A 12,500-nucleotide genomic window follows, 5' to 3' on the forward strand; every position below is an offset into this window, starting at 1 on the left:
AAGGAATTGTCCATTATTTAATTAAGGGCTGCATTTTTGAGAGAGCTAAATCATCATCATATATAGATACAGTAATGTGAGCTGGCTAATGACAGCAAGAACTCACATGAAACCTCTCTCTGTGGAAAATCATACCAAGTGCTTTGAAAAAGTAGAGTAAACACATAATTACAGTGTATTGATGACCTTTAGTATAGATCAAACGGTATCATTGAGTGCAAGGTCTCAGTAGTATTTTGATAAAAGAACGAGTTACGTTAAACCACATATGCTACACAACCATATCTCTTAATTATGTTTTCGTTCAACCATACTCAGCATCTACGTTCTCATCTTAATTTGTTGAAAAGATTTAGCGGTCTATTAAATTTCTTATTCCTGTTGTAGATATTAATATCTGGCATCGTCATTCAGTTAGTTCCTTGTGGATTTTGTATAAGACTTTTCATAAGTTTCCATTCGTTTCCATTCAGATCTTCCCAGACTGTATCATCCTGTACCTAGTACTAGGTATGCAGTTAATTCCAACAGCCATGCCTTGTCCCTCATGAGGCTCAATACTACACAGTATTCTAGAAGTTTTATTCCAGCTATGACCAGATTTTGGAATAATCTTCATCATCAGGCAGTTGAATCATTGGAAATTCAGAAGTTCGAACTTGCAGGGAATGTTTTATATTGAACAGTCTGAGACAAGTCTCTCTTCATAGTTTATATAGGACAGATCTATTTTAGCGCTGGTACTAAACTTAAAATATTCTCTATTAATTATTCAGAAATTTTCGTGAAGTTTATTTTTTTTTTTTTATCATTTCCCCTCCCAACTGGGATATTTTCCCTGTTGTAGCCCTTTGGCTTATAGCACAATGCTTTTCCGACTAGGGTTGTATCTTGGCTAGCAATAATAATATGACCCAACAATAGATTTTCGTAATTCTCTTTTAGCTTCCATAACCCTTCTCAACTAATATTTTTGATCACACACGTTCATACCTACATGTATTGCCCTTTCTTTTATTTCGTGAATAACTCTATCAACAAAAAATCCAAGGAGTCATAACACCTTTTTCTCAGACTCTCTTTAGCACCAAACCAGTGATCTACAAGCCTAAATATTTTAACACATGGGTCACTTCAATCATAAAATCTTGGTTACTCTAAATAAGGAATTTTCTATGCCATGCATTCCCAACACCGTCTATTTTGCCTCTCTTTTGATTCAATGATAGGTCATTGGGATCCATGTATTCCAATAAAAATCTTACCCTCTACTTTCAACATATCTGTATAAATGTTTCAAAATATATACGCGATTCACACGTATTCTTGTCTATTATCCTTTCTGTCAAATTTTGCCGTACCTTCTCAATCGAAACTTTACTCTATGACACTAACCAATGTCACACTCATGATTTTTACAGTTGTCTCTATCATTTAGTGGATACCATCATACAATAGAAAAATTAATTATCTTACCCATTCCTGTGGAACCATTCTTTACTCCAGCAAAGCTGGCCATCCACTTAAATCTCACTATCACTACAGCACTGTAGCATCTTATATGTAATCAGGATGCCAGAGAACTTCAAATTCTTCATTCATTCTTACATGTAATTCCATCAGCCTTCAGTCACTTTCCATTCTTTATAACCTGTTAATAATTATCCTTCTTTAAATCATTCGTGGTCCTTTTCACACATTTTCTGCCTTATGCTAATCTTTGAAACGTCTTACACTATTCCGTTCTGCCCCTCTTCAGTTCTTTAAATTGAAACAATCTTCAAATGTTAACTTCATCAAGCCAGAAATCGATTCACATCAGATATTCTTCTTCTATTAGCCGTACCCTTTGCATTAATTACTGTGGAACATGACTATGTTCCCCTTAAATTTCTTTTTCACTCCTTAAATTTCTTTTTCACTTTCTCCCTACTATTTGTATTATTTGGCTCCTTTTCTCCCTTTCTTCCTGAATTCCTCATCCATTTTCTTGGGTGGCTGAACATGTTCTTCTTTTCAACATACATCCGTACCTCCAGTAATCTCCTTTTTTTATCACTGAAACTTTTAGCTCTTCATCCCACCACTTATTGTTTTAATTCTATCTCTCTACACTCTTATAACCACAAATGTTGACTCCATGATACTTAAAAGGAATTTTTGTACACACCTACTTCTTCCACCTCTATTTCTTCAATCTGTCCCTGAGTTTTTCCCTTTTTTTTTCTTAAATGCCTCTCTGTCTTGTTATCAAACTCATTTATTTTGATTACAGCCATATAAGTCAATCTTTTTACTGTGTGCCGTTAATGCATTATGAGTCCACTTTATAGCCTCTTTGTCCTATTAAGGGGCTTTTTTCCTGTTTATTATTATGTTCTGTAATGTAGAAGAATGACTTTTGAAGGGCGGTTTACTTCTTATGTGAAGAAATAGTCCATACATGGGAGATGAGCCTTTTCCCATAAAGTCAATGGGAATTATTCGCACTTGTAGTATACCAGGAACTAATATAATTCTCAAAGCTCTGGATGTGGAGAAGTCACCAAATGGCCAGGGCCATAGAGGTTGTTTCCCCTCACCCTTGACTTATTTTCAAACAATCAGAAATGTAGAAAGAATAATGTATCCTAGGGTTTTTAATATAGTTGAGAGGAGAAAGATATGGCAACTGATTTGCTTAAGATGTTTTAGCTTCAAATAAGACAAAACTGTAAGGAGTTGGAAGGACATACTATATTTGTGGCTGGGGTGACAAGAGATATGACGGGCTGTAAAGGTGAATTGCCTACGGTACCAAGAAGACTATGAATGTGTAAAAGAGTACAAGTTATATCACCTAAAATTGTACAGGAAGGATTGACAATGACGGGAGAAAAATTGTGGCAGTGATTGTGCATGCTTTAGGATTGAAAAGAAAATTAGGCTCGATCTAGGATTTGATGATTACAGATGGCATGAAATATATTATTTTGTCAGGAAATTCAAATGCAAAGGTTAGGAAAGAGCACAATGGTTTGATCGGGTAAATCTGCAGTTACTGAAATAAATAACAATGGAGAATCTTTTGAGATTGGTTTTGAAAAGGGGATTAACTTTTGCAAACTCACATTTCCTACAGAAGTGCATGCAGAAATTGACAATAAGGATGGAAAGTTTGTGAGCTGTATTATGTCAGGGTAGAGGGGGGAGAAATTGGGTGAATGAAACTTGGAGATGGGGTTTGACTAGATTCATTATTTGGGTCAAGCAAACGTCAAGATATATCAAATTCTAAGCTGGGGAGAAACAGGAAAAAATGTAGCTGTAAGGATAACCAAAACAAGTGAGTTTGACAAGAAGGTTAGGGAAGCATGTAAGGATATGGAAAATAGGCCAGGGCTGAACACACAGAAGTTAAAAGAGTATGTGAAAAGTATTTAAAATTATATGATGAAGTTTTGTGGTCAGAAAGATGTGTTTATGGGTTCATGATGTGAAAAGAAAGTATAAACAATAAATTGTAGTAAAATGGATGTGAAAGGCTTAGTGAATGAAAAACGAAGACTATTTTAAGGTGCAATTGTAAGACAGAAGGAAGATGGTGTGCAAGAGAACAGGATGATGGATGTGGAAGATAAGAATAAAAGAGACAAAAGAAGGCATGTAATACAAGAGCAATCAAAGATTTCTGACCTCCATCAAAGGGTGGTGTTGACACATAAAAAAGGACATTCGATTTCCGTTAGATCCAGACTGCTGATCCTAATTCAGAATCCGGATCTGGATCATCACCACAATTTGTTGGAGTCGTCCATGGCCTAAGATTTATCTGTGGTGGAAATTTCATCAAAATCTGTCGGTTTGTTGTGACACAATCTTTAAAATTGTTAAAAATACAAATCCGGATCCAAAATCAAGATCCTGATCCAGATAAACTTCAAAATCCAATGGGGTCGTCTATGGCCTAAGTTCTATCTGTGGTGAAAAAAAAAATCGCTAAAATCCATCGAGTAGTTTTGACGTAATCCTGTCCATAGACACACAGACAAATAAATAAATAAATAAACCGACTTGAAAATATAACCTCCTCGGCAGAGATGATAAAATATGGTTGAGATGGTGAGCAAAGATGTTATGGATACCGATTAGTTTTTTTATGAGGAAATAAATGCAGAAAAGGGTCGAGTTAATTGATTTTAGAAAAAAAACATGTATCCGAAAAAATCTCTTTGTGTTGATGGGGTGAGTATTACAAGGATTACTTGGATGTGGTTGATAAAAGAAAAGCCTAGCTGAATGATGCAAAAGTTTAAAGGGCTATGGTAAGATTGATAATGACCGTAGAAGGTGCTGTTGAGGACATAAGGGAAACCAATAAATATTAGGGTAATTCAAGTCATCAGGAGTCAATGGGTTTGCAGAATGTTGTGGCAAGGTGGTGGAATTGTGATTTACTAGCCGACCAGTGTGTGTAAAGTATGCCTAGATGAGGAAAAGTTTCCAAATGTATAGTAGAGGAGTAAATGTTACCTTCTATAAGATCAAAAGGTGATAAAGCTACTTTGTAAATTATAAGTGCATAACATTTCTCAGAATAGTGGGGAAAATGTATGATGGAATTTTGATTGAGAAATTAAGGACATATGATAGAAAGTATAGTATATGAAGGATATTCTATATTTAGACAGTAAAGAGTATAAAGATGGAGATGTTTTTATTCAACAATTACGTGAAAAGCTTGTAAGTAAATGGAAAAGACTTTTCATGGTATATATTGACCTATGCTCTAAAGAAGGCTGATTATAGATAGTACAGAGGGAGTGTTAAAGGGGATGAAAATATAGATGAAAAAAATACAGTATTTTTATAATTGAAGTGCAGTATGTATGAAAGAGTCACTGTCAAGGTGAAAAAAAGTAGGCTAAGAGGATGGGACAATTTTAACTTGTGTATGGATTAACAGTTGCAAAATGTCAAGGGAAAGACAGTAGAACTAATTCTATATAAAAAATAACTATGTCATAAATGGAACTTGGCATGGCTAACATTTGCAAATTATTGGGGACAATAGAGAGAAACTGCAAAGATAAGTGAAAACGATTGAAAGTGTTTGCAAGAGTAGGCATTTGAGAGTAGATGTGAGTGAGGTGAAAAAAAGATAGAAGCTGTAGACTCTTGTAATAATTCAAGAAGAAATATTTTAGATGATAATAGGATGAGAGAAAAGGTGAGTTACAAAGTACTGTAAGTGGAAGGAGAAATGGGCTAGGGTTTGTTTATGTTGAAGCCAATGTTCCAAGGCATGAAAGAACTGTTGAGGTAGTTCTCTTCCTTGTGGAAGGGAAGCGTGTACGTTGAATAATACTGAAAAAAATATTTCTTTGCAAGAAAAATGAAAAATTTATGTAGGAAAAGTAGTACGCCAAGGATTGAAGGACACAGAGTGTGTAAATACCAGGCGTGGTAAAAGAGTCAACATAGCTAAAAGGATGGATGCATGTGGAAAGAGTGGGGAGGATAGATTGGAAAAAAACACAAAACCAAGAAGTGTTGAGATGGAGGAGAAAAGGAATGCCAAAAAAAAGTGATTGATAGTTGTATTGAAAGAGATATTGGAAAGGGAGGGGCTTAAAGATCCAGAAAGGGAGCAGGTGTGTATAAGATAGAAGGTGAATGTGCAGTGTGCGTATAATAGGATGCAACGTGCCGCTGGAGAGCCATGTTTCTAGATAGCAAATATTTTGTGCAGAGGACTAGTCAAAGAATCAGCAGTTACGTGTGATTGTGACAATGATCATTATCTTTTCTTTATTAAGACCCATCTCTTGGTTGATGGATTGACCCAGTGTTGTAGAATAAATAAATAAGTAGTTACACACAGACATGTGGATGGCTAGGAAAAAAAACAAATTACTAAGAATTTTACGTATGTATACACACATATATATATACATATATATATATATATATATATATATATATATATATATATATATATATATATATATATATATATATATATATATACGTATATATATATATACGTATATGTATATATATATATATATATATATATATATATATATATATATATATATATATATATATATATATATATATATATATATACACACACACACACACACACACACACACACACACACACACACACATATATATATATATATATATATATATATATATATATATATATATATATATATATATATATATATATATTATACTATGGTTTGCGTCTAGGAACCAAACATATGATATATACATTACGGCTGGCAAGCAAAACAACATCTCTATTTTCAAACTCACTTGTTTGCTTTTACATTAAATCTGTTAAACTTGGAAATATTAATACGCAAGCTCTGAAACAGTTAGATAACTCCCAGACTGCAATATATAAAACACTGAATATCCAAAGGTCTCTTAAGTACACTCAAAACCAAACTGGGTAATTATTCTTAAGAATTATTTAAAACTTACTACGGTTCTTTAACAGGATAGGAGCAAATATTATTCTAAACAGTGTTGATTGGAATAATACACTCTTTACAAAAATAAAAATATTCCATATAAATTACAACACTTTGAAAGAATTTACATAAAACAAATAAATCACTCAAAAAATTAAGTCTGAACGAAACTTGGATTAAGACAAAAATGTTACGGTCTGAAAATTATATAATTATTTGACTATAGATATTATGAATAAACCTTAAACTAAAACAAAAGATATACTCAAGAAAATAATACAATCACTGGTTTCACTTGAGATTAAATCTGAATACAATATTTAAGTTTGATACTTAATGAAAATAGATAACCAGGTCACAATACAAAAGTTTTTCTCGTTATTTCAGGGCCATTTAAAAAAAGTTTTACACAATGCTAACACTCACCACAACACCATGCCAAATTTACAGCAACATTTTAACTCACTACACACAATATATGCGGTGCCTCAAAATCACTTTGGAGAGGACACACTATAGGTGCTGAACACGTAAATTAATACTCTGAGTTACGTTCGAGAGTGAGAGAGAGGTGAGAGATGGCAATCTTAAGGCTGTAAACCTCTATCTATCTATGCGATCCTGATGGTCGTCTTTATAAGAGACTTAGCTACTTCCAGAATGTTCCAGGACTGAGGTCTGGAAGCGTGGGGGTTGGGCTTAGGCGTCAGATTTATCAAATATTGCTCTCTCGACTGTATCCATGCAACACGAGACAAACTCTCTCAGTAAGCTAGCTCCACCCACCCTTGTCCCCAAAATAAAAAGAAAAATAACATCATATCACTAGGTTTTTTGTCAATATTCCAAAGCACATGGTACCCAAAACAGCTGTGTATTTTCTCTCAAACATGATGCAATACCTCATAAAGATAAGCCCTTGTTCATATTTCATATGGTCACATAACACTCTCAAACTGATTACGTAAGACTTCGTAATAAAAATACATTAAATACGAAGTTAATTCTTAAAAATAACGTAAATTTACATATACTGACTTGAATACAGAATACAATGAAATAAACCACGAAGATCTAACGTAATTTACATAATATACTTAGATTTACACAAGAGGAACTCATTTTACAGGCTGGCTGTTTGTCTCTTCAATGCAAAAATGAAATATAAATAAAACCATGAATAAACTATTGTATTCACTCTACAATAGACCAGCTTTGTAAATATATACATATATATATATATATATATATATATATATATATATATATATATATATATATATATACATATATATTATATATATATGTATATATATATATATATATATATATATATATATATATATATATATATATATATATATATATATATGTACACAGTGTGCATGTGTGTATGTGTGTGTGTTTGTGGGTCTATAATTTTACTTATTTGTTGCGGCCTGATTAGTAACTTCTCAAGTCCCGCTCTGACTCGTTAGTTCCTTTAGTGTCTGCATCCTTACCACCCTTGTGAGCTAAGGCTGGGGAGGTTTGGGGGAGCCTATAGGTCTATCTTCTGAGTCATCAGCACCCATTGTCTGGCCCTTTCTGTTCCTAGCTTGGGTGAAGAGGGGGCATAGGCACTGACTATATAATATATGGTCAGTCTCTTGGGCATTGTCCTGCTTGCTAGTGCAATGTCACTGCCCCTTGCCATTGCCATTCATGTGTGGCATTTAAACCTTTAGAATATATCTATACATACATACACACCCACGGGAGGTGGGCGGAGCTAGCTGACTGAGAGAGGTCGTCTCGTGTTGCATGGATATGTGTTCGAGAGAGCAATACTTGGTAACTATGACACCCCATGCTACCAGATGTCGGTCCTGGAATATTCTGGAAGTAGCTAAGTCTCTTATGAAGGCGACCCCCAGGATTGCATAGGGATATGGAGAATTTCAGCCTTAAGACAGCCATCTCGTCCTCTCTCTTACTTTCGCATGCAGCTCAGTGTATTGTTTGAAAAGTGTTCAGTGAAATATCGAGTTTTTGGTGTGACGGGTTTTTTAATCATAGTGAGTACTTATAAAAATTCTCTTAGAGGCTTTGTAAACGGCCCTGTAGGAAGATGATAGGTACTTGTATTCAAGACAGAATCAACAGCTTCCTCGTAGTCTATAAATACTATATATAGGGGGTTTGTCATACTCTGTTGATTCTTTCACTACCTAGTTATATATATATATATATATATATATATATATATATATATATATATATATATATATATATATATATATATATATATATATATGTGTGTGTGTGTGTGTGTGTGTGTGTGTGTATATATATATATATATATATATATATATATATATATATATATATATATATATATATATATATATATATATATATATATATATATATATGTGTGTGTGTGTGTCAGTGTGTGGACGTGTGTGTGTGTATTTGTGTGCGTGGTTTGTGTGCTTACGTTTGTGTCTAATAGAGTTTTTATAATTGTCTTCCCCTTGCATATCCATAGATATTTTGAGTAGTCATAATGTTTTAATATATGTGCGTGGTCTGATTTTATTAAGAATATATACGTTCAAGTAACCATTTTCTTTGCAGGAAGCAGCCAGGTAAGACCCTGCTTGTGATATTAGCAGGAACGTCCCTTGTGCTGCTCTTCTTCAATCAGTCTGACCTGAGGGTTCCATTTACTCATCCTAAACAGGTGCAGTCTTCTGTTTATTCTCACAGACGAATTCATGTAAGTTTTTCAGAGGGTGGTGGTTTTGATTGATATTTGTTAACCAATGTATTTTCATGGATTTTCAGCGATCTTGTTGTGAAGTAAAACAATCTTTCCATAAGTGAGAAATACTTCCTTACTTCATTACGATGGCAATTTCTGAATCAATGCTTTAGATACTTTTCATTATATATTTTATAATAACTTGTATATAAAAGAGGGAACATGTAACTTGTTCGATTTTGTTGTAAGATTATCCTGACCTATGAAAGGGGGATGTGTTGTGTTTACTAACAGGGTGCATCTGTTTTTATAGCTTGGATTAAAAAAAAAAAAAAAAAAAAAAAGAGAAATACGATTAGTAGGTTAAGAACTACTAAAACCCAAAGCACAGTGAAAAGAAAATCTGCTAGATATAAAGCCATGTAGCTTTTGGAGTTCCAAGAATGAATATGAGAGTTTTAGTGGTATAAAAAACTTATGATTAATAACTAAAAATTCCCCTTCAAGCTAAATATAGTAGCTTTAGATGTAGTCTTCGTTACAAGCAAATGAATAATCAATAAAAGAAAGTAATTTATTAGGAGAAATAGAGAAGTTCAATTTATACGTGATTTGTTTTCCCATTTTACTAATCTCTTCGTCTAAGATCCTCATGAAAGATATTGGAAGGACTAAAGAACACTTTTAATACCTTCACCAAAAGGTTGTATTTTAATAGGCGCGTATTCAATTATCTGGAGAAAGCATATGATAGAGTTGATAGGGAAGCAATGTGGAATGTGATGAGGTTATATGGAGTTGGTGGAAGGTTGTTGCAAGCAGTGAAAAGTTTCTACAAAGGTAGTAAAGCATGTGTTAGAATAGGAAATGAAGTGAGCAATTGGTTTCCGGTGAGAGTGGGGCTGAGACAGGGATGTGTGATGTCGCCGTGGTTGTTTAACTTGTATGTTGATGGAGTGGTGAGAGAGGTGAATGTTCGAGTGCTTGGACGAGGGTTAAAACTAGTAGACGAGAATGACCATGAATGGGAGGTAAATCAGTTGTTGTTTGCGGATGATACTGTACTGGTAGCAGACACAGAAGAGAAGCTTGACCGACTAGTGACAGAATTTGGAAGGGTGTGTGAGAGAAGGAAGTTGAGAGTTAATGTGGGTAAGAGTAAGGTTATGAGATGTACGAGAAGGGAAGGTGGTGCAAGGTTGAATGTCATGTTGAATGGAGAGTTACTTGAGGAGGTGGATCAGTTTAAGTACTTGGGGTCTGTTGTTGCAGCAAATGGTGGAGTGGAAGCAGATGTACGTCAGAGAGTGAATGAAGGTTGCAAAGTGTTGGGGGCAGTTAAGGGAGTAGTAAAAAATAGAGGGTTGGGGATGAATGTAAAGAGAGTTCTATATGAGAAAGTGATTGTACCAACTGTGATGTATGGATCGGAGTTGTGGGGAATGAAAGTGATGGAGAGACAGAAATTGAATGTGTTTGAGATGAAGTGTCTGAGGAGTATGGCTGGTGTATCTCGAGTTGATAGTGTTAGGAACGAAGTGGTGAGGGTGAGAACGGGTGTAAGAAATGAGTTAGCGGCTAGAGTGGATATGAATGTGTTGAGGTGGTTTGGCCATGTTGAGAGAATGGAAAATGGCTGTCTGCTAAAGAAGGTGATGAATGCAAGAGTTGATGGGAGAAGTACAAGAGGAAGGCCAAGGTTTGGGTGGATGGATGGTGTGATGAAAGCTCTGGGTGATAGGAGGATAGATGTGAGAGAGGCAAGAGAGCGTGCTAGAAATAGGAATGAATGGCGAGTGATTGTGACGCAGTTCCGGTAGGCCCTGCTGCTTCCTCCGGTGCCTTAGATGACCGCGGAGGTAGCAGCAGTAGGGGACTCAGCAGTATGAAGCTTCATCTGTGGTGGAAATGTGGGAGGTTGGGCTGTGGCACCCTAGCAGTACCAGCTGAACTCGGCTGAGTCCCTGGTTAGGCTGGAATAACGTAGAGAGTAGAGGTCCCCTTTTTTTGTTTTGTTTCTTGTTGATGTCGGCTACCCCCCAAAATTGGGGGAAGTGCCTTTGGTATATGTATGTATGTATGTATTCAATTATTTATCTTTGTATGTTTGTTTGTTTGTGATTTGTATAACACAAAGACTATTAGATCGAATCTCTTGATATTTGGTGGGATGATTGGTCATGACCCAAGGATAAATTGATTAGATTTTTAGAGTAATTGGGTCAAAGGTCAAGGTAACGAAAAGATCAAAAACATCTTTTTCCTATATGGTGGTCAGTTTAAAATGGGATTTGTATGAAACTTGTGCCAAAATGTGCATAATTCAATTGCCTATCTTATGACATAGTAATGATTGGGTAAAAATGGCTTTTTGTTATATCGCGGTCAATTTTTGTCCAGTTTCATTAAACTAGTGCCAAAAGTTAATTACAGAGGGCAGTGGTCATTTCCATAGAAAGCGTTCTTTTTAACAATTCTGTCTCTATTGGCTTCGTCAAAAACACCTTGTTCATTTGCCTATCTTATGATATACAGCATGATCCAGGTCAAAGTCACCAAAATGTCAAAAGGTCTTTTTGCTCTATCGTGGTCGAATATCAGGATATTTTGTGGAATGATTGTCCATGATCTAAGGATAATTTTATTACAATTTGGGAGTGATTAGATCAAAAGTGAAGGTGAAAGCCAAGGTCCCAAAAAGGTAAAAAATTTTTTTGCTACACTGTGGTCAATTTTTATCCGATTTACGTGAAACCTCTGCCAAAATGTGCATAATTCTATTGCCTATTGTGTGATTGGGTTGTTATTGTGTCAGAGGTCAAGGCCAAGGTCATGAAAAGATATAAAAGGATGTTTTGCTATATCGTGGTTAATTATCTATGAAATTGACATGAAACCAGTGTCAAAATGTGCATAATTCTAAAATTGCTTATCTTGTGATATACAACAAGATATAGGCGAAGGTATGCGCTCTACCAAGTGCCCGTTCTAGTTTTCATCTATTTTTTTGAAAATATGTGTGATAAATTTTGCCGGTATAATATATACCTCAGAGTTAGGCTGACTTAAAGAAAATGTTTCTGAACAGTGCAGTAGATAGTGGGCTAATTTGTTATCCACTATCTGCTCAGTGTTTGAAATTTCTCAGGGATACCCTTATTCTATCTCAGCTTTAGTGATAACCAAGTCCTATTCTAGGTGATTTCTGCTAGCTCTTTTGAGGTGTATTCATTTATCATTGCAGATCATTAGCCATGTGTTTGCCATTGGATCCAAGAACTTAT

The 12,500-nt window shown here is 34.9% G+C and overlaps 1 protein-coding gene across 5 annotated transcripts in view; it reads left to right on the forward strand.

Annotated features, from left to right (window-relative positions):
- The window catches only part of LOC137641347 (carbohydrate sulfotransferase 4-like), a 215,363-nt gene that overhangs the window by 113,657 nt on the left and 89,206 nt on the right, over nt 1–12,500 (forward strand). For 3 of the 5 annotated variants that reach the window (XM_068373811.1, XM_068373810.1, XM_068373809.1), the window contains exon 3: nt 9,090–9,231. In XM_068373811.1, the coding sequence (XP_068229912.1) occupies nt 9,090–9,231 (142 nt within the window). The remainder of the gene's footprint in view (nt 1–9,089; nt 9,232–12,500) is intronic. The other 2 variants (XM_068373813.1, XM_068373812.1) reach the window with 1 other exon arrangement.

This window comes from Palaemon carinicauda, chromosome 5, assembly GCF_036898095.1.
Source record: "Palaemon carinicauda isolate YSFRI2023 chromosome 5, ASM3689809v2, whole genome shotgun sequence".
In the NCBI taxonomy this organism is placed as follows: domain Eukaryota; kingdom Metazoa; phylum Arthropoda; class Malacostraca; order Decapoda; family Palaemonidae; genus Palaemon; species Palaemon carinicauda.